Here is a 22073-nt window from a genome sequence, read left to right on the forward strand (position 1 = left end):
ATGAGAACCAAATACTACATACAAAGCTCTTAATTCTAAGTAATACAAATATCATCGAATTAAATTATTTCATGTTTCTTGTCTTCTATTAGTCCTAACATTTACTTGCATGCTCTTATATACCCTTACAAACAGCCAGATTATCATAATCTTTCACATCCTTATGTTTATCCAAACCAGAGCTGGTCCTCAGTGATCTCTCTCTCTCTCTCTCTCTCTCTCTCTCTCTCTCTCTCTCTCTCTCTCTCTCTCTCTCTCTCTCTCTCTCTCTCTCTCTCTCTCTCTCTCTCTCTTTCTCTCTCTCTCTCTGGCTTGAAAAAGAAAAAGATAACTCTCAGGTACCTGCGTGTTTGTAGCTTCAGCAGTCACGTTAATATTTAGATCATTATGATAATAATCTGAATGCCAATAAGCACTGGGAAAGAACATTTATTTAATGCATAGGTCTGTTGTTTTAAAAGGATGTTCAAAAGGAAATAAAGTTATATAATGTAGCAGATTGACTTTGTCATTTTGAATACTGTCATAGCAATAATACACGTGTATTCTGTATGAATTTGTGGTCATCTTTCATTTTCTGAAAAAAAAAAATCATTTAAAAATCCTTGTGTTTTCCATGGAGGTTTATTTACGCATCCATTTTTAGCTATTAACATTCAATCGAGCAAAAAAATAAATAAATAAATAAATGCCATGATAATTATTGTTAGAAAGAAAAATAATGGTCAGTTAGACGTACTGTCACCTACGAAAATATTGTGAGTAGATACGTTCTGCAAAGTAGCCAATCTATAAATAGTGAGTTTATTTCATTGTTAGGGCTTTTACCCCTTATTACATGATCTAACCTATTTAGCATAAAACCCAGCCCTACCTGTCAAATTAGAGGCCTGAATTATTCTACAGCGGCTCAGGAATTCAAAGCAAACATGACATGAGAACTTTATTGCCCTTCTTGGCCTTGATTTTTAAAAGCTTTTGGAGATTCTACCATGGATATTCTGGTGCATTAACCTTAATGCTGCTTGAGGTGTCCTCCTCATCTCCTCCCACGACCTCCATGATTATTAGCAGTTGGCACCAGTTCTACTGTTGCCACACAGCTTTTCAATATGATTGGCTAGGAAGAATAATAAGAGTCCAATGGCTGTCTGTTATATAATCCCAAGAAGTGCACACTTGTAGAAAAAAATAGTTGAGCAAAAGTACAATTTAAGTTAAAGTATATCCAAAGTACATTGACTGAGAAAGCTATTTAATTACAATAACAACTGTATTTGTAATTTGTTAATTTACACCCCAATTTTAAAAAAAGCTGAGGCGAAAAGCATGTAATGCCACTGGTGGCTTAGTGGTGGTTAAAAATTATTAGATTTGTGCTTCCATCGCTTACTTCCTATTTGACTCGTTATCGCTCAGCATGATTTGAAAGTGTCATAGAGTACAAAGCTGACAGGATAGCAGATAGAATAAAGGCCAAGGCACTCAGCAAATTGTCAGGTTTAATCACACTTCACTACATGACTGATCTCATTAGATGCATCATCAGATAACATATAGGGGTTTCCAGTGATTCCTCACTATTTTTTGCCATAATAAAAGCAGCATATTTGGTGCTATATTATATATTTTTGTTGAACTTGAACCTGAACTTCTGTTTGTTTACACACTGAAATAAATTCTATTTTCCAAAGTGTACTTCAAATTCAATAGCAGCAACAGATTAAACATGTCACAAGACAAGCCATGACTGAAAATAAGCACGTAAGCAACTGTAAACAAGCATTTAGAATGAAATCCATTACAATCTTAAGTATAAAATAAGGTGATATCTTAGTAGTGAGATAAGCAGTGACAAACAGTAAATAACACTTATAATTAGATACTTTAAAAACATTTGTTATGTACATCACCCTGTTCAGTTTGTGGGAGTTACCTTCTCGGATAATGTTGGTCTGATTCTCCATTTGTAATAATGACATGTGATTCAGTCTAAATGATTCATTCTGTTATAATAGCTGCTTTTGTGAGCTTACTTTGGATACAAGCGCTGGGAGAACAAAAAAGCCATGGCAAACAAAGCTGATGTGGCAATTAATGATCACCTTGGTTTGCTTCACATCTGTGAAAGGTTGCACTTAACTACAATGCAAAACTAAAAGCTGACACCTGTGTGCACTAAGGGTGTGACATAATGATACTTTACATGACATTATTCAGATTTAAACCAGAAATTTATGGCCTAAACTGGGTGGGTTTGCTTTGCTTGCTTTCAAATACCAGCAGGTTCAGGATGGTCTGTGAATTCTGGCTCTGGTTCTTTTTAAATGTTCATATCTAGAATAATTTATGTTGAAATGGACTTGGTTTGATTTACCAAAATAAAAAAGCTAGCTTATAGCTGCATTTAACTAAAGGTGGTAATTTATGACCACTGAATAAAAAAAAATGTAAAAATTCAGCAGGAGCAGGTGATGACAAACTACAGCATTAAAAATAAAGAAAATAGCAATTGGACGAGGCAAAGTAATACAACATAAATACTGAATATTCTAATATTTGCTTTCAATCAACATGCAGATGTATTTGCTTTATTAAATTGATTACTTTATCTTTAAAGTTTGCTGTAATCATTACAGTTAGCCAAGCTTGTTGGTTACAAGTGACAAACATGGAACTGTCCTTTAAAGCTCAGACACATTTTGAGGTCAAAAATGGAGTTAGAATTACAATTTCAAGAAGATACAATTTCTAATTTCTGAATTAATTTCTAAATGCAGCATAATTTAACAAACCATGACTTTTCAGCAATTAACGAGGAATAAATAAAGTGTGTAAATGCATCGCACAGGACAGGATGTTCATGATAATGAATGTGGTGTTTGTTTGACCCCAAAGCTCTGTATCTGGCCTCTTATTCATACCTGCATGAAAGTAAAAGTCTCCCACATTTGTGACTTTTGTCACATTTCTTGCAACAAGATGGTTTGTCTAATCTCAGCCAGATGCCGTTTAAACCTATCTGGAAAGTTTAAAAACAATGTGCCCCCGGTTTGTGGTTCTTTAGAATATATGATCCAAATATCTCTCTCGATACTCTGAAAAGTCTTCTGAAAATAATACTAATACATTAAACAGTACAATACTGATTATTTATTTAGTGTGATATGTGCTTTCTGAGAATAGACTAATTAAGTTATCAATTAAGCCTAGTTATCATGTACCTACCATTAGCTGTTAGATACTAGATTGGTGTGTGTGTGTGTGTGTGTGTGTGTGTGTGTGTGTGTGTGTGTGTGTGTGTGTGTGTGTGTGTGTGTGTGTGTGTGTGTGTGTGTGTGTGTGTGTGTGTGTGTGTGTGTGTGTGTGTGTGTGTGTGAGACTGTTTTAATCTTGGTCTGTTTGGTTCAGTTTCCTTTCTGCACTGATTCACTTGGATCAGAGAACGCTTTCTCCTGCCAGCTTTAAACGCTGATTGAACATGCTCAGTTGAAGCTGAAAACTACATGCAATGATAAGTGACAACTAATGTCTAACAGTTGTTTTGGACCCGAAATATAGAATTGAACTTTCATTCCTAGTGATCAATTTCTTGTATTTTATGGAGCACCTGAACATGATGACATTGCCAAATGCCGTAAATACATGATGACATGGTTGTTATTCTTTCCCTTTTTTTGATTCACAGAGACTAATACTCCTGATATTTCTGTCATAGGCCTGACATATTATTTCTGGAAAGTGTTAAATGATTACACCCTGTTGCCACAAGCAAGTCCTGAGCTCCTGTAATATTGACTATTAATATCTTCTTTTATTTGTAGTTTAATCCCTAAAGCTAATAGGGATTCTCTAACACACTCTACACTAAGAATACAAGACTATACAAGATGCACAACTAATAATCAGCCAAACACTGTGCTGTTGACAATAATAAAAAGTGCTACATCAAGTTACAAATCAATGATCATGCAAAGTTGTCATGTTCGATATCAAAGGATAAGTCCATTTTAACAACATGCATATTTGATATGAGTAAGATAGATGATAGCACTGTAGGAGGCCATTGTAAATAATTGGAATAGTCCATGCACATACTGGAGGCATACTGCAGAGAAGATAATGATGAAGACATGAATCATATATGAGCCAAATGCAAATACACATCTGATCCATGAACTAATGCACTGTCTATACGAGCATGCTTGTAAAATAGGTCAAGTGCTCCACAGTACCAAATAATCCACACCCCGGGTTCAGAGGACTTGAGATACTGTTATTGCCCCTGCTAGGGGGTGTGTTGACCCCAGGGTGAGGAGAATGAGGTGAGAAGAGGTGAAAAGATACAAAATGAGTATGAGGTAGGCTGGTGAGGACAAACAATGGCCATTTTGTTCACACACTCCAATCCAGACACTACAGAGACTGGTCTTGTTTTTATTCAGGAAGACAGCTCACACACACCTGCTATGATGGAGGGCAAATTGCATGGCAAAGGGTTAAATAATACCCCCATGCCATAAATGCATAAACAGCACATACTCACACACTCCCCCCACTCATGCTTGTAGGCTTTGGAGATGTCAGTTGTTAGTCAGGGGGAGGGGGTGTGAAGGGGATAGGCTGGTGAGGGTCTTTGTAATAGTGAGAGACAGAGAAAAGAATATGAGAGAACAAGAGGGAGGGAGGATGGAACGGAGCGTACTATTTTTCAGCTGCTAAGCAGAGAGTCTTAAGTGCAGAGAGAGTCAGAGCGAGAGAGATCATTCTGTAACTGAGCAGGACGAGCGAATGAGCAAGCCAGAGGCAGGCAGGGACTGACACACACATTTCATACACACGCACACACACAAAGCGTGTGGTGAGGTTGACTCTAGTCGTGCGTTCGGGGAAGTCCACACAGCAGCTCACAGGGGAAGTGAAAGGAGTGCTGTTTCTTCACCCCTCACACTCTTCCTTTGTATTCTCCTAACAGGGGTCTGCTCTGATCCATTAACTTCTCTGTTTTCCCATTTGGTCACCTATTTCTTTTTGTCTGAAGACAGAGCAGGAGCACCGCTGCCTCCCTGTAACCCTTCTTGCCGGTAAGCAGCATCACTAATGCTCTTTCTCCATTTTCAGTTCCTCTATCTGTCTCTTCCTCATTTGTGTCTTGTTTTTTAATTCACTTGGTATGATTTTAGCTGCTGCTAAAAGCTATAAATGAGAGTAGAAGGTAGCACATGGCAAGGGATGGCAGCTGCTCTGGTTGCCATGCCGGCATCCTCTTCAGCCAGACTTTAGAGAATTATGCTGGTGGAAAGAGAGAGGGAGGGAGAGAGGAAGAGACAGATAGCATAACTGAGGGGTGTGCTACTTCTCTAGGCAAGAGATCAGTCAGACAGGGCTCGTCCTCTTTCTCAGCAGTGTGTTGTAGTGTTGCAAATAGACATTTTAACACATACATGCATGCACACACACAGACACACACACACACACATACACACACATACACAAGCTCAGCAAAGCCTGCTGTGTACCGATGCTATACATACACACTCTTGCAGTTATCCTTTAATATAATAAGATATACTTTTATTTTCAGTGGTATAAAATAGCGCTGTTAAAATAAAGCACATAAAGATACTAAAAGTGAAGTGAAACCAACAGTTCCCATAACAACAGACAGTCTGTACTGCATGTCAGCTATTTTCTTTTACAAATGGCAACCATTTCTCCCTGCATTTATTGAGTGAGTACCTCATCCTACCTTTGTTAGAAATTACATTTTACGGCTCACGTGACATTTAGATTGGCATGCAGAGCATGCAGCGCTAATTAGCTTGTGTGTTGGTGTGTGTGTTTTAATCCTATGCATTCTCACACCTACCTAAATCCAGCTTTGCAATAGGGATGGAAACATATAAGATGCAAAGAAAAGAGAGAGAAAAAGGGGGGGAAATGAATGAGATGGTGAATGAAGAATTTAACCACTCCTTTTTTTCTCACTTCCTTGGTAGCTGTGGTTTATTCAAACCACAGAAGAGAAAAGGACTAGATGTGCTAATGAAGTGGCATAACAAGAGAATATGATGGGTTTTGGCTGGAAGTCTCAAAGCCAGGCCTTTCATGATGTGCAAATAATGTGTGCTTTTCCCTAAAGCCCCATGAACAGACTCCCAGGTGTGTAATAAATCTAACAGAGAATTTATACTGAATGCATTTTTTATTAATGTAGATGTGAAGAAATTCACAATTGTAACCTTATCATTTGCATCCCAAATATAGGATATAAAACCAGCACAGTTAGTAGATATGTAGGCGTTATGTATCGATATCTGTTAGTCAACGATAATAAAAATACATGCAATTATTTTGCATCTAAATACTATGGCTATCTGGATGTCAGGGATCAAATAGATACTAATAGGAAATATGTTAACATATGAAGCAAACTGTCTCAAGGGAAAATTCTCCCAAATATACAAAATGAAAAGAGCCAGAACAGATATTTACTCGTCTGTTGCTAGGACACTCCCTTTGAACATTTTATAAGAGCGTCCGGATTGGCTGTTGCAGATGATGTAGCTTTCTTTCCCCAAATCTCTCCCCTTCGCCCATGGAAACATGTCTGCCTGCACTTCTCCTTCCATTCCTCTCATTTTACCTCCATCCTCTATTCACTTCAAGTTGTTTCATTGTAATTATCATGTAATTATCACAGTCCAGTTTGAGTCACAGGTATTCTTAGCACAGAACTGTTTTAATTATTCAAAAAAGAGACACCTTTCATTAAGTATTAACTAAGTCTATTCAATTTAGCAGTCATGAATAATATCCCACATTTTATTTTCTTGTGAACAAAAGTTTTTGGTGTGATATGATATAAAATTCACATTTTAAACATCTTTTCCCCTTTATAATTATTATTACTATATTTCAGTCTTATACCTGTATATGAGATGCTTATGAAATTCGGTATATTGTGTAGTGTTGAGGATCAGATGCATGTTAGCTAAGAGGTGCAGTGATATAGAGTACAGTACTGTATGTGACAATAGATATACTGTGTGCAATGCAGCAATACACGATTTAAAATATGCAGAAAGTGACATAAAATACATACATTTAACAGAAGTCTGTACTGTGTGTACATATTGTATGTACATAGAGTCAGGTTAATAACAGTGATGAGATGCAAAAATGTAGAACAAATCTTGTGAGTGAATGCGGAGAGGACGAAACCACAATAGCCTTTGTTCATATGTCATATAATGCTACATTTTAAACAACACACTGAACAACACTTCCTATGGGGGTATGCAAGCTATCAGTATCCTGTATTTTTGTCATGGACATATGTGATAGAGAAATCCTTACCTCATGTTATACAGTAGCATGATGCTGTTGGTGGAAATGGATGCAGAGCCAAATTAGACTCTGTCCCGATGTTATTTAACATTCATTGATAACTTTAGAAGAAAAGGTGGACTAGGGCCTTTTTTAATTGCAAAATTTACTGGAAATTTTAGTTTATTAAAAATGTCCTGGAAGCACAACAGGTAGTTCTGGATGCTCCCATCTCAGGGATTCAGTCCTAAATGAACGTCTCACCAAACAAAATCACACCAGGCTACTCTAAATTGCCTATAGATGTATTTTTACATGTACACATGTGTGTGTACTCTCACCTTGTGTTCAGGTTTCCCAAGAGGCTCTGGACCAACTACAACCCTGATAAAGATACAGCAGATAGTGAAGATGAAGCAATGCTACTAGTCAGTTCTTTAATTTCATCACCAAGCAGATTTTAATCATTATTCATTCATCTTTTCATATTCAGTAACTATTTTATCTTAGTCAGGGTGGCAGATGATTTCAGGAATTCCATCCTGGATTGCACACCAGTCATTCAGAATAAGGGCGTCTGCCAAATGTCATAAATTTAAATTTAAATATGGCCCCACATAAACACATTTACACCTAGGTGCAATGTAGTGTGGCCAATGCATATTGCCACATATTTTTCGGAGATGGGAGGAAACAAGAGAACTTGAAAACCCATGTAGAAAGAGAGACGTTGCACACAGAGAGTAACATGAGCTCAGGATTGGACTGGAGCTGTGAGGCATCATTGCACCCAACCTGTACCATGATATACATGATATCTTCTCAGTGTTACCGTAGGCAAAAAAAAAAAAACGAAATTTGATTAACCTACATTTTGTTTAATAATTTCCTTGCAGTCAGCAGAATCTAGTTAACCAAATGACCATTAAGACAAATAAAGTTTATCCAAAGATTGTTTAAGATGTTGAACTCCACAATGGCAGTGATGTTATGGTTACTGTCAGCACTGTACTGTCACAAGTCTGATCTCTCTCCTGTTCATATTAAAGTGTTTATCATCTCCTATGTCATTGAAGAAGTAGATGATCTGGATTACTATGTTTGGCTGAAAGGGATTGTTTTAGAGGGCATCAGAGAGAACAGGCCCAGTGGGCTTTGTAGCGCTAGACTAAGATGGATTTTGAGTGCGCTGTTTACTGCACAAAGGACATGTTGTGCCGTGTGTTCTCGGTTTAGAGAAGATGTGCTGAACAGTGGTTCCTGGTCTTCTGAACTACCCCTCTGCAGAGACCATGAGCTTGGCTGTTATAGAGGGTGAGAATCTAGAGAGCAAGTTGGGGGTGGATGCAGTGGGGGATGTCAAGGGATCTGTAGTAACCTTGAGATCAGCTTTGACTGTCACTGCTGCAATGTGGATGTGTGTGTGTGTGTGTGTGTGTGTGTGTGTGTGTGTGTGTGTGTGTGTGTGTGTGTGTGTGTGTGTGTGTGTGTGTGTGTGTGTGTGTGTGTGTGTGTGTGTTTGTGTGTGTGCGTGTATACAATGCTACCCATGAAAAAGGCTCTGTTGAGAATATGCAAAGGAAAGCAGATACAGTATACCCCTCACATTTCAGCAACTATTTTGGTATATCTTCTAGGGAGACAATGCTATAAAAATTAAATTTGGATATATTTAGAGTAGTCAATGTGCTGCTTGTATAGTGGTATAGATTTACTGTCCTCTGAAAATGACTTAACATACAGCCATTATTGTAAAAATAGCTGGCAACAAAAGTGAGTACACCCTAAGTGATAACAGCTGTACATTGCATAACCATGCAAAGCCACATGTTCTATTCATCATGTTCATGTCTTTGTCTGCCTAACAGGACCATACAAATTTGTGTATCTTGTATTAGAGCAGTTACTGTAGCAATTTGAGCAATTTGATGCTTTGAGTGCAATTCTAGGCTATAAGAAGATCGGTAACACCCTGAAACTAATTTACAGTACAGTGGCCAGGGTCATACAAAGGTTTTCCAAGATGGGTTTTACTCAGAACAGGCCATGCAAGGGTCGATCAAAGCAGTTGAGTCCTTGTGCTGTGCGTCAGGTGCGAAAGTTGGCTTAAAAAAAACAGATGCATTCCAGTGCTTCCAGCATTGTTTTAGAAATTGCAGAAAGTAAGGTCAGCTTGTCAGTGCTCAGACAATACGATGTACACTGCAACAAGTCGGTTTGCATGGCCATTGTCCAAGAAAAGCTGAAGCTGGCTCACAAAAAACCCTACAAGCAGTTTGCTGAAGAAAACTTGTCCAAGATCATGAATTTCTAGTACAATTTCCATGTCCTGTGGTCTGATAAGACTAAGATAAACTAGTTTGGCTCAGATGGTGTCCAGCACATGTGGTAACGCCCTGGTGAGGAGTACCAAGAAAATTGTGTCTTGCATACAGTCAAGCAGGGTGGTGGTAGCATCATGGTCTGGGGAAGCATGAGTGCTGCTGGTACTGGGGAGCTGTGCTTTATTATTGAGGGAAACATGGATTCCAATATGTACAGTAACATTCTTAAGCAGATCACAATGCCCTCCCTTCAGAAACTGGGCTGCAGTTTTCCAACTTAGTAATGACCCCAAACACACCACCAAGATGACAAATGCCTTGCTGAAGAAGATGAAGGTGAAGGTGATGGAGTAGCCAAGTATGTCTCCAGACCTGAACCCTATTGGTCAACTTGTGGGGCATGCTCAAAGAGAAGGTGGAGAAGCTCCATGTGTCTAACATCTAGCAGCTCTGTATGTCATTTTGGAGGATTGGAAGAGGATCCCAGCAATATCCTTTGCACCTCTGGTGAATTCCATGCTCAGGAAGATTAAGGCAGCGGTTGACAACAATGCTGCTCACAGAAAATATTGATACTTTGGATACAGTTTTGACAAGTTTATTTAGGGTGTACTCACTTTTGTTGCCAGTTATTTAGACAATCATGGCTGGATGTTAAGTTATATAGTTATATTTAGAGGACAGTAAATCTATACTGCAATACAAGCAGCACATTGGCTATTTTAAAGTATATCCAATTTTTATTGCTATAGTTTTGTCCCTTGAGAACATATAATAAAATGGTTGCTGAAATGTGAGGGGTGTATTCACTTTTGTGAGATACTGTACATTCCAGGTTATCAGAAGCACTAAAATATGTTCTTCACTATACAGCTCAAAATGTTTCAAGATCCTGTAATGAGTCCAAGCACATTACACACACCATATTATATAAGAATGATAGATCTATAAAAGATTCAAACTAAAACATATTATAATACACAAGTAGTATAATGGACATGTGAAAAATTAAACATAAAACCCCATAAAAGAAACCCAAACTCTTATTTAGCATGCTCTAGAAATACAATTCGACTACAGAGTTCACATAGGTGAATACTGACAAATAAACACTGCTGAGAGAGCAGTCATGTCAGCAGTGTGTATAAAGTTTCTATATTCACAGTTGGATGCTTAAAATATCAAATAGAGCTGCCCAGAATAAGGGTATATCAGTAAAAATCATCTGTTGCATTCATTCTAATTTTTGAACACAATACATGTAAAGCTCTGCTATGCCAAACAAACAAGCATCATCTTGAATTTGCTAAATGGCAATAAGTTGAATTAAATGGCTAAAAATATAACTGAACCATTATATGGCATTTCACACAACACTAAACTTAATTACATTAACAGAAATGGCCAATTAATGTTCAGGCTTAAGGGATATAAAAGTGCACAAGTAAAGCTTTTACAGTTTCAGTTGATCATTAGACTTGGCATTGTACATGGCATTAAGCCTCTTGAAACCCTTGTGGAAGTAGTGCAAAAGTCACTTAGGTTAATATGGAAATCATTTTTTATTAATATAGAATGATCAACTCTTTAATTAAAAAATTTTACTGCAGTGTTACAACAAAGATTCATTGCAAAACACATTTATATATTGTTTTTTTAGTTTTTCACACCAGACATTGAGTGGTCAAGATAGAGAACTGCTCCACGACGCCTTGAGCTGTCAATCTTTGGCAAAGAGCTTTGTTTCAGAACGCAACAAACTTGGACAAAGCACAAAGAGCAGGTCTGAGAAGAGAGACACTTTTACAGGAAGAGCTAAAAATGGCCATGTCTGATAGCAAGAAAGCCAAAGTGCACTGTGCGATTGCACCATTCTGAAGGCACACATTTACCAACAGCTTGTAATGATACAGGAGATCGGACTTGTTTCAAACTTAAACCTCTTTAACTCCATTTCCAAAATTATACATTTATCACCATATACAAAATAAAGAATAATTGCATTAATCTAATGCAGAAAAAAGTGAGGATTGGAATTTTAGGATGTTAATAATTGTTTCATGCATCATCAACTGTATAAAATGATTCATGTATTCATGTAAAGTGGTCCATACTGAACAACAGGAGTTTGTAATATTATTATAAGGATAATACAAGTAGCAAATAAGGAAGGGAGAAAACCATATATTATATTGATGAAGACACTATTATGCAGCTCTATAGAAAAAGCACCTTCAATCATTTGAGTGAGCTGTAATTAAAAAAAGAATAAATACCTTTGGAACCATCAGAGCAATCTGAGCATATTTACATGTTCTATTTTATTTTTGCTTCATGCCACTGTATTTATAAATATAATACTGTATTCTTACTGAGGGTAAGCTAATTAGCAAAAAAATGGGCAGGAGGCAACAAAAAATTTCATACAAAAGTCATACATGTTAGAAGAAAAAATGAAGCCACTTCAGACATTCAGGTTTCCAGACTAACAGTAACAGCACAAACTAATTTGCATGCTATTTTAAACACTCTGGTGTGCTCATATTAACATATTTATTATCTCCGTCATTGCTCAAGGGTTAGATGAAACTAATCTGAAGTGCTTTCTCTGTATGAAAATGTTTGGGTTGGAGGGAATTTTAGATCACAAGTCCCAGCAGGACTGTCTTAGCACAGAGCTTCTCATCTCCTCCCATCTCTCATCATCCATCTCTCTCTGTGGCCACAGGCAGCCAAGCGGTAGGCACTGGGGGCAACCTGACAGCCTTGGCACCTAAGTATCGGATAAGCGTGCAGTGGATTAAACAACAAGCTACTGGCACAGATCCAAACAAGTCTCAAAGAGATCAACAGACTCAAAGATGCACTTTGAGATTAACCAGCATGCTTTTATGTGGGTCATGGCAATATATCAATAACAGATGTTGAAGATATCAACTTTCTTTCTCTTATCCACTTACATACAAAAACTTTTATATAATAACCATTCACTTTATTTTCAGACTCAGCAATAAATCAGAGTAAACCAGTTTCTTATTGAAAGGTGCAAGGAGAGAAGCTTTTGTCAATGAGACAAGACATGTTGCTATTTATAGACTGTTGATTTAACTGGTGACCTTGAGCAACTGCGCTTTGTCAAAAGGGAAGGGAGAGAATAAAAATTGATTTGGATTGGACAGAAGAGAGATATTCGGTGGACCCGGATTCTGTAACGTTGTTAGTATTTGTTAGTAATTGTTAGATGACAAATAACACACTCATGATAATTTGCAGCAAAATTCAAAACTGTGAATTTTACAATTTAGCCATATCATGGTCCTTCATATTTTGAAACTTATTGATGTTGTTCAAGATAAAATTAAAACATTATGAAGCATGATTTAATTAGAAAATAACGAAAAAGCCAGGGTTGTGTGATACAGAATTACTGCTATGATATTTCCCCTATTATCCAATTTCCTAATTTTTTGTATACCATGCAATATGACAATTTATTACAGAATTACTTTTAGCCTATAATAGTCACATTTAATGTTGTGGAACATGCACAAGAAATTTTAGTTCCTGTTATCCCTCATTAAGGAAATTATAAAGTCATAAACCAACCTCACCAACCTGTCTTATTCCTTCTTGAATAAGACAAAAAGCACAGCCATGTCATGTTATTAAGAAGCTTACTGAGCATTACAAATCAGATATCCAATACAGATATCCAAGACTCCTTCCATTAAGGTTAAATAAAAAGAAAAATGTTAAAAAAAAAAAAAGAATGTATTATGTATTTCTTGGTTATATAAAACGATGAAACGGTTTTTAATCCAGTTTGATCAGCTCATCAAAGTAGCTCTATAGTAACAGGAGTCATCTGAGTGGGCTGTTGTGTCCTACAGAAAGAATGAAATTAATATAAATATAATATAGCATTAATGTAAACCTGTGATTTGTCTTGCAGCCAGAACCATGATCAGATCTGCTGTGATATACAATTGATAGGTATCTTCTGCCCAATCAAATCAATTTGTTCATAAGGTGTGTTTTTTATTTTTATTTTATTTATTTTTTTTGTTGTTGTTGCATAATGATACTTATGTTTTTACCAAAAATGGATCCTCACCAAAAGAAAAAAAATTCCCAGAAATAATTTGATCTTTAAAAATGCAAAACTGTAGCAGAAGCTTTAAGACTTCATCACACTCTTTTAACAGCTAACATGCAGTGTGAAAACCAGGCATACAAGCTAAACTCCTCCAGTAATCCACTGAGACAAAACAGAGGGTTTCAGTATGCTTTGTTAATTATGCATGTTATATCATAAGAAAAGGATGCATGGCACTAATACATTCAGATACTCCAAAAACATTGAAACCCAATGAATGAATAAACGAAATGAGTTAAAACATCAAATGAAAAAAAAAAAAACATTTCAAGATTAACCCTTAATGCTGATCAGCAATTGTCTTTTTTCACACAGCTCCATTCTCTGATCACAGACACTGAGGCTGGAGAGAGGATGGGGGAGGGGTGCAAAGTACAAACTCCCCCTACCTTCCTGTCCCCCTCACACAATTCTTCCTAGTGCTAGAATTGACTGAGGATGATGATGGGGAGTCTCAGGCCCATAGCATCACATTACCAGTCAGTCTAGTCCCGACATTGCCATTTCCCATCATATGCAGAGCTGAGCTCTTTGTCTGCACTACACTCCCTCCCACTGCCCAATGCGCTAAGCTAATGTTCCATACACAGCACATCGACCAATGCAAATGTCCAAGTGTTCTCCTTACACCCAAAAGATTATAGCAAAAGAAGAAAAACAGCAGCAGCACCTTTCTCACTCACAGAAACAGAAACACGCCTCTCTGACTGCCAAGGATTATTGTGAGAACATATGTGAAAGAAGAAAATAAACAACCAGGCATAATCCACTCCTAATTTTAACATTCTGTGTTTCATTATTTTCCAGAAAAAGAAATGTACAAATACCAAGACAGGTGAAAATATATATAAATTGCATCTTTTTGTGTGTGAAGTGTGTGAGTCTTTGATTATGGCAAGTGGATGGAGGTGTACGGTGCCATGAAAAATGTGCCTCTTCTTGAGTTCTAATATTTTTGCATAGGTGACAAGTAAAGGTTTCAGATTTTGAAAAAAAGGATACAATGAAAAGAAATCCTGACTAAAGTAAAAATATAATTTTGAAATAATTATTCAAATAATTCAAGGAAAAAAAAAATAATTCAACAATAACTGGCCCTGTGTAAAAATGTAATTGCCCCCCAAGTTACGCAAGCAACTAATTACCTTAATGTGACTAATAACTGTGTTTAGTTAGATTTTACACACACACAGACACACACATACACAGACACACACCTATTACATCTAAAGGTCACTTAAATAATACTTTTTCAGCAATGTGAACTTTTAATGGTTTCAGTATCCAACTATGCTGGAAAAAAAAACAAAATCCATTTTTAAGGCTCTTCAACAGCAATGAGGGTCATAAACACCAAATGGAGAAAACATGGAACAGCACTAAATGTTTTTAGAAAGTGCACAATGACAATTTATCTAGGAAGTGACAAAAGAACCCAGAGGAACATATAAGGACCTGCAGGTCTCACTTGCCTCAGTATTCATGAGTCTAGCAAAAATAATGTCCATGGGAGAGCTGGGAGAGCTGCAGGGTAAAAAATACTGCTAACCAAGAAGAACATAAGGCTTGTCTCACACTTGCCTTGATGACCACTAAGCCTTTTGGATAATGTTCCATGGGATTTTTAGAAAACTTCGGTCTATATCGGATATAGGAATTAGATATGGGGGTGATAATGTAGTGGTCTGAGGATGTTTTGCTGCTTCAGGGCCGAACCAAATTGCCATAATCATTGGAACCATGAACTCTGTTCTACAAGAAAATGCAGAAGGACAGTGATAACCTGAAGGTTATCAGTCTGAGATCTGAAGCTTAAACACAATTGGGTTATACATCAAGACAACAATCTAAAACAAAAGAGTAACTTTACCTCTGAGAGACTCATAAGAAACAAAATTAAGGATTTGGGGTTGCCTTTTCAATGCTGTGGCAGATCCTTAAACAGGCATTTCATTCTTGAAAAAAGTGGCACCAATGTGGCTAAATTGAAGCAATCTGTAATAATAAGGGACCAAAATTATCTTTCTGATGTGAAAGACAGATGAAGCATATGGTTGCTAAAATGATTATTTAATAAATGTGCTTTGTGATTCCCATGATCTTATTGTCTTGTTTTACTTTTTGTATGAAAATCTGAAACCAGTCTGTGACAAGTTTGCAAAAACAAAGGAATTCAGAAGGGGGATATATATTTTCAGAGCACTGTAGATACCGTAGTGCTATTTAAAAAAATGCAGGATTTACAAAATATGGAATATAAATAATATGAATGACGGTTGTTTTGAAATTAGCTACTTCCTCAAAAAATTACTGAACAAGTTAAGAATGGAAGTCGGTTATAGATTGCTCAGCAGAAATGTATGTTTTAGAGCAACAGAAAGAGACAAACATCATATACAGTACACTTTTTCTTTCTCGTTTCTGCATTTAAATGAGCGTGTTCAGTGTGGTTGTCAGAAGATTCCAAAAAAGAGATCAAAACATACTGATGCTGATTTTCTTATTTACTGATGCAGCTGAAGAAAATATTGAACGTTTACTTTTATCGCTGTCAAGTGCTAGCTAGCTAAATCAGAAGCCTTACACTTTAATGCTTATTGTCCATGTATGCAATAGAGGTCCCATGATTGGGCTCCAAGTGGGAAATGTACCTCAAGTGTTCACCATTTCACATCGATAGAGCACTTGTATTCCTTTTCAAAGCAGTATTAATCATACACTCTGTAGATAAAGTCTCTCTCTAGGTGGCGCTAAAAATTCTAAAATCAAAGACAAAGAGACTGTATTGCTCTGCTCACAAAGACACAAGAAATCTAATTAAAGCTGAGGGCTGCACATTTCACAGAAGGTTGGTCATTACAGTGCTTGTGTCTCAGGTCTGACCTTAATGCTATGACCAGAATTTATTGGAATATTGAGGTGATTATTGTCAATATCCGAGGTGAAATGACTGACCTTGCTATATCATCCATCCCACATCATAAAAAATCCTAGCTAGTCTATATTTAATCATTTGTGGCTCTGACCCATTAAGCAGATCACTGTCAAGCCCCATAACATTTGATCCGTGTACAACTCAAGCACTCATAGTCATCTTTTGACCTCTGATGACCCTGTATAGCCCTTGAAATGTATTAAGAACACAGTCCAGTCAATACACTTACTGTAAATCCATCAGGGAATAAAGGAACTAAACTCTTTACAGTCTGGCATTTCAAACACCATTCAGACAAGGATGTGTTAGACATAAACAGAAGAGACGTTTTTTTACATCCAGTAAATATACAGTGCGTCTCTCTATCACCCCAAAACACACTGCTCTATTTCTGTCACTCGTGGTATAGTGATAATGGTTCATGTTAATGATAATGCTGAATCGGGACGGTAGATCATGTGAAGCACTTGTGTGGTTCAGTGTGTGTGCGGTGATCAGCAGGACTGCAGGTTGCCCATAAGCCATCGTAACAAGCAGAGCTCTTTGTTTGCTGCAATGAATATTGTTTTTGGATTTATGGAGTGGACACTGCTGCATTATGCATCAAGCTTTTTGCCTGCTGCTGGTGATAATTTGGAGACTTTGTGTGTGTGTCTTTGTGTGTGTGTGTGTGTGTGTGTGTGTGTGTGTGTGTGTGTGTGTGTGTGTGTGTGTGTGTGTGTGTGTGTGTGTGTGTGTGTGTGTGTGTGTGTGTTTTATTTAGCTAAAGTTTGCAGATACCAGTTCACAGTCACAAACCCATGAGCCCTAATAGTATGTTAACAGTTGGTTTATACAGTAGTTAGCATCTAGTTTATGATAGGGATGTAAATGGATATGAATACATTATTCACAATGAACAAATAAGGTGTGCTTTGGCTTTTGCCATTTTTTTGCTTGCCAGAAAAGATCCCACTATTTAGTTTAGACTAGCTTGAAAATAGAGACCAGGGATGTAGCAAACAAGATTTCTTAGAAATTTTAAGTGTTTAAAATCTTTACAAAGCAGCTAACTTAATGATATCTGAAATGATTTTCATGCACTATTCATATCCACTTTTGTTAGAAATACACCAGATAAATTTGCATAATATCTGATAAGCTTTGAACGTTTAAGGGCAATCATAAAAAAAACTTCTGATATCTGTCTGTCTAATCAGACATGTTGGAAGGGTGTTTGAGTTGTTACTGTATAGTTTATATGTGAACATCTCTTTCACTCAAAAACGAAGAGTTGTTTCATGTCCTTCGAGAATTTATTAGCCCAGTAAATTTCTGAGAATTTTGTTGTGTTGTTTTAGGTTGGATTTCCCACTGGAACTATACACTACAGTTATTGAAGACTGCTGAAAGGTTTCCTAAGCATCATGCAACCGTGACATGCAATAATCAATAACAACACTTATATGCATGTCTATACAGTTGGATGGAGCTGCAGAATTTAGAGAAGATGCTTTTAGTGAGATGTGTTCATGAAACTGCCAGTAAACTACACACTAGAAAATCTAAGACATTTCTTGCCAACTTTATGTCTCCATTATCAACAAACTGCTCTGGGCTATAATCCAGTAGCATTTTCTTAATTGAGAAGCCACGACTTAAAAGCTAATTTTTCTTTCAACACAACAAACACACCATCTGTCTATAATAACTGAAAGCTTCTACTTGTCAATACTGAATATTCATTTGAGTTTTTACATTGCTCAAAAGCCACCATTATAAGAAATGTCACTTCTATAAAAATTGCATAATCACACGCATGCAACAAAAAAAAATTATGTATGTCCAAATAGAAATATTCACAGTGACGACAACAGACAAATATTAAGTGTTAGAATGCACTAAAGAGACCAAATGTGTGATAATAAGAACAAATTTTGTGGTTGCAGGGTCCTGTGAAGACACCAACTTTTCTTTTAAATACTATAATTATATAGAACATAGAGAGACAATTACCTCAGTGGTAGGTCCTCACAAAGATAGTTGCATATGTGTTGCACTTCAGTTAGTCAGTGTTAGCACCCTGTATCTCGGTGCTACACAGCAATGAGAACTAGCACTCTGTCTATATCTATGTTTCTTGCTTGTTTACACTCTTTTTCCAATCAATTTTCTGAAAAGAACAGCAACAATAACAACATCTTCCGTTCTCTTCTTCAGGTGGTGGATGCTGATGCTGTGATACTGGCAGAGGAGCAGTCAGGCCCCCAGTGGATGCAGTAAAGTGCTCTTGGAGGAAAATCGCAAGCAAAGGTACGAGTATGAAACTGGCCAGCTGTGGCCTGTGCAACCTTCTTTAACTAAGCAGTCATTGGCATTATCGACACTGGTTGTGTAGTTTATTTCGTTTGGTTTATTATAATGTTGTAATAGGAAATACTAGATTTATTTGGCTGCATTCAAAATGTATACATTTTCAAAAATGTCATTCCTTCACAGTGTAGGAACATCTGCAATCATGAACTGAATATTTATAGACCTATAGTGCACCATGATATTTAATGATCATGTATTCGGTTTACTGTAATCTTACAGTGAAAAATATTAGATTAGACTATATTCTGCACTTGCTAAAATGTAAGTCACTTGCAATATAGTGCGGTTTGTGACCATGTACTGAATATTAATAGATATGTAATATGCCGGTGTGCACACCACAGCATGGTTAGAGTAATGTGCACGGAATTGGGCAAATTTATGGTTAAGTTTGACTCTTAAACACAAGTGAAGCAAAAGGCATTTTCATTTTTCTTCAACAGACCTGTAACTGCTAGTCTTACTTCCTCTTTACAAGCCACAACCTTTCTCTCTCACCACTCAATATATTTTAATGCAGCTATGCGGTGCCAACCATTTATATTTATTCATTTAGCAAGAGCTGTATATGAGCCATTCTTATAGATGAAGGTTTAGAGCCTTTCCGCTCGAACAATCCGTACCCACAAAGCTATCTGCTGGGGGCTGACACTTCATGCCATGCATAGCTTGCATTAATGATTTATCCTTTCCTTTTATTATCTACAAGCCAAGAATAAAAGATAAATCATCTAAAGAAAAAGATGTCACAAAATGGTGTGCTTTCAGTGGGTTTTTTTTTTTGTTTTGAGGAAGCTTAAACAATGCCAAAGTTCTGTCTAACTTTTGTGTCCACAGGAAGCTGCTGCTAAAGCGTTAACATAGCTACTAAACCCCAAGCCTAGTTTAGGGCATCCTCTGTAGCCCACACTCTTTGTTCACAGGACCAAAAAGTAACATATCTATCTGTCACACACACTCACGCCCACATACAAACACACACAAACACACACACGCGCATGCACACACGCACACACACACACAAACACACACACACACGCATGCACACACACGCACACACACACACAATGTGCCTTCAAATAGAAGTCAGAAAAAGAGAAGTGTGAAAAGAACAGCGTCATGCTGAGTGCAGAACTGCTTCGGCACAAGTGCACAGTTCTTGTAAAGACACACAGCACACAGCCTGACCGTGGTAAGCGCATGATTCTGCTGATCTGAGGAACACTTCAGGGTCCAGAGGAGGAAAAGGCACAGCAGTGTTAGAAGATTGAACTAGAACAAAACAAAGAAAGGTGGGAGAAGGCAAGCATATGTTGGCTGGTAGGTGATAACAACAGTAACTGTCATGATGTCCATTTTATGCTGAAGTGCAGCTGCAGAGCAATAATTAATGCTGTCAGTTATCTGAGAAATTTTCTTTGATCATACAGAAGCGTCAGAGTTGACTCTAAAAGACTTCTGTGAGGCTCGGTTTGAATGGTGGATATTGCACCTTTAAGTGAAGCAATGCTGCAAACAATTTTGCCACATACTTGAAAATTAATTATATTACAGCGATTATCCTTATGTTATCTCGACCTAAAGAAATATTAATCAAAAAAATGATTAATTGCATCTAAAAAGCAATTAATCAAAAAAAGCATCTGTACTATTACCTATGTCACTAATTTGAACAATGAATGTAAATACAAATACATTGTGTATTTTTAGTTAAAATTTTAAATGAAATGATCAAACAGTTTGAACAAACATAGATGAACACGGTATCCATTACATAAGTGAATAGTATATGTAGCAACAGCCAGGTACACGCTACCACATGCGCTCCATTTCTTGTAATAAGTACAGGAGAAAATGAGGAAGATTGTGGCTGATGAAAGTCTCAGCTTGCAAAGAGGGAGGGGGAGAAAGCAAAGCGAGCGATCCAGCCATGGAAACAGAGCTATAAGGCTAGTTGCCAGGAGACGGGCAGTGATAAACCGGCTGGGAAATGCTATCTCTGTACTGTGTGTGTGTGTGTGTGTGTGTGTGTGTGTGTGTGTGTGTGTGTGTGTGTGTGTGTGTGTGTGTGTGTGTGTGTGTGTGTGTGTGTGTGTGCCTTTAACCACACACTGCATCACCATTTGATGCAGAGCGTAAGGCTAGCTGCCATTTCAGATCATATTTGTGAAAGAAGTCTTAACACGTCAAGCGTTTATTTTTAGTCGTTCACTTTTTAAGTGGAGGCAGTACAGAGATGTGGTAAATCTCTGTATGCTAATGATATTTAGATACATATGGATTTCTAATATGAAAAAAGAAGTGAGAATTTCATGGGATCGTCTCAGCTACCTGATACCAGATACCTCAGTTCATCTGTAAAATCTTCTTGAGACACACAAGTATTCATGTTTAATAGCTATGATGATTACACATAGAGATTAAACAAAAAATATTTAGTGGATACTTCATGAGTAGTGGGTTAGATTATATTTTTACAGTACGTAGCACATTGGCGTGCAAACCACATGCTTCCATGTTACACAACATCATTTCAATTCATAATGCTAATAATTCAGGATTCAGTAACCAAATCTACTATAGTACAATATGATTTTGATTCAAAAAGAAATGGTTTGATATATAAAACATTATTATTGTATTGTTCAGATTCAGATATAGGCCTACTGTTGTGAGTAAACGGTGAATGGTGATGATGTAAATAAAGACTATTTTAAGGTATTAGAATTATGAAAATATGCCCTTGTTGGTCTATTGAATTATTTATAAATCATTTTAAAAGTACAATTAATATACTGTAGACAAATAATGTAATGCATATAATAATGATGATTTGGATTAATGTACTGACATTAACATATATATCTGCAAATCGTCTTATTATGACACTCCTAATCGTACATTGACACACATCATCAGTAACCTGCTCCCCTAATTATCATCTTATATGCTGTAAATTATTATATAGATTTAT

The 22073-nt window shown here is 37.0% G+C and overlaps 1 protein-coding gene across 8 annotated transcripts in view; it reads left to right on the top strand.

Moving 5' to 3' along the window:
• The first annotated feature begins 4672 nt into the window (after positions 1–4672).
• fam49al (family with sequence similarity 49 member A, like) overlaps positions 4673–22073 on the top strand; it is a 28514-nt gene continuing 11113 nt past the window's right edge. Inside the window, exons 1-3 of one of the 8 annotated variants that reach the window (XM_047807883.1) lie at positions 4673–5084; positions 6000–6162; positions 18944–19036. Coding sequence is in view for 1 of the 8 variants with exons in the window: in XM_027175886.2 (XP_027031687.1) it covers positions 20410–20419 (10 nt within the window). In the remaining 7 variants the exon portion in view is untranslated. Of the gene's footprint in view, positions 5085–5999; positions 6163–18943; positions 19037–20171; positions 20420–22073 lie in introns of those variants that run through there. The other 7 variants (XM_047807882.1, XM_027175891.2, XM_027175887.2 and 4 more) reach the window with 7 other exon arrangements.

This window comes from Tachysurus fulvidraco, chromosome 24 (assembly GCF_022655615.1).
Source record: "Tachysurus fulvidraco isolate hzauxx_2018 chromosome 24, HZAU_PFXX_2.0, whole genome shotgun sequence".
Classification (NCBI taxonomy): Eukaryota; Metazoa; Chordata; class Actinopteri; order Siluriformes; family Bagridae; genus Tachysurus; species Tachysurus fulvidraco.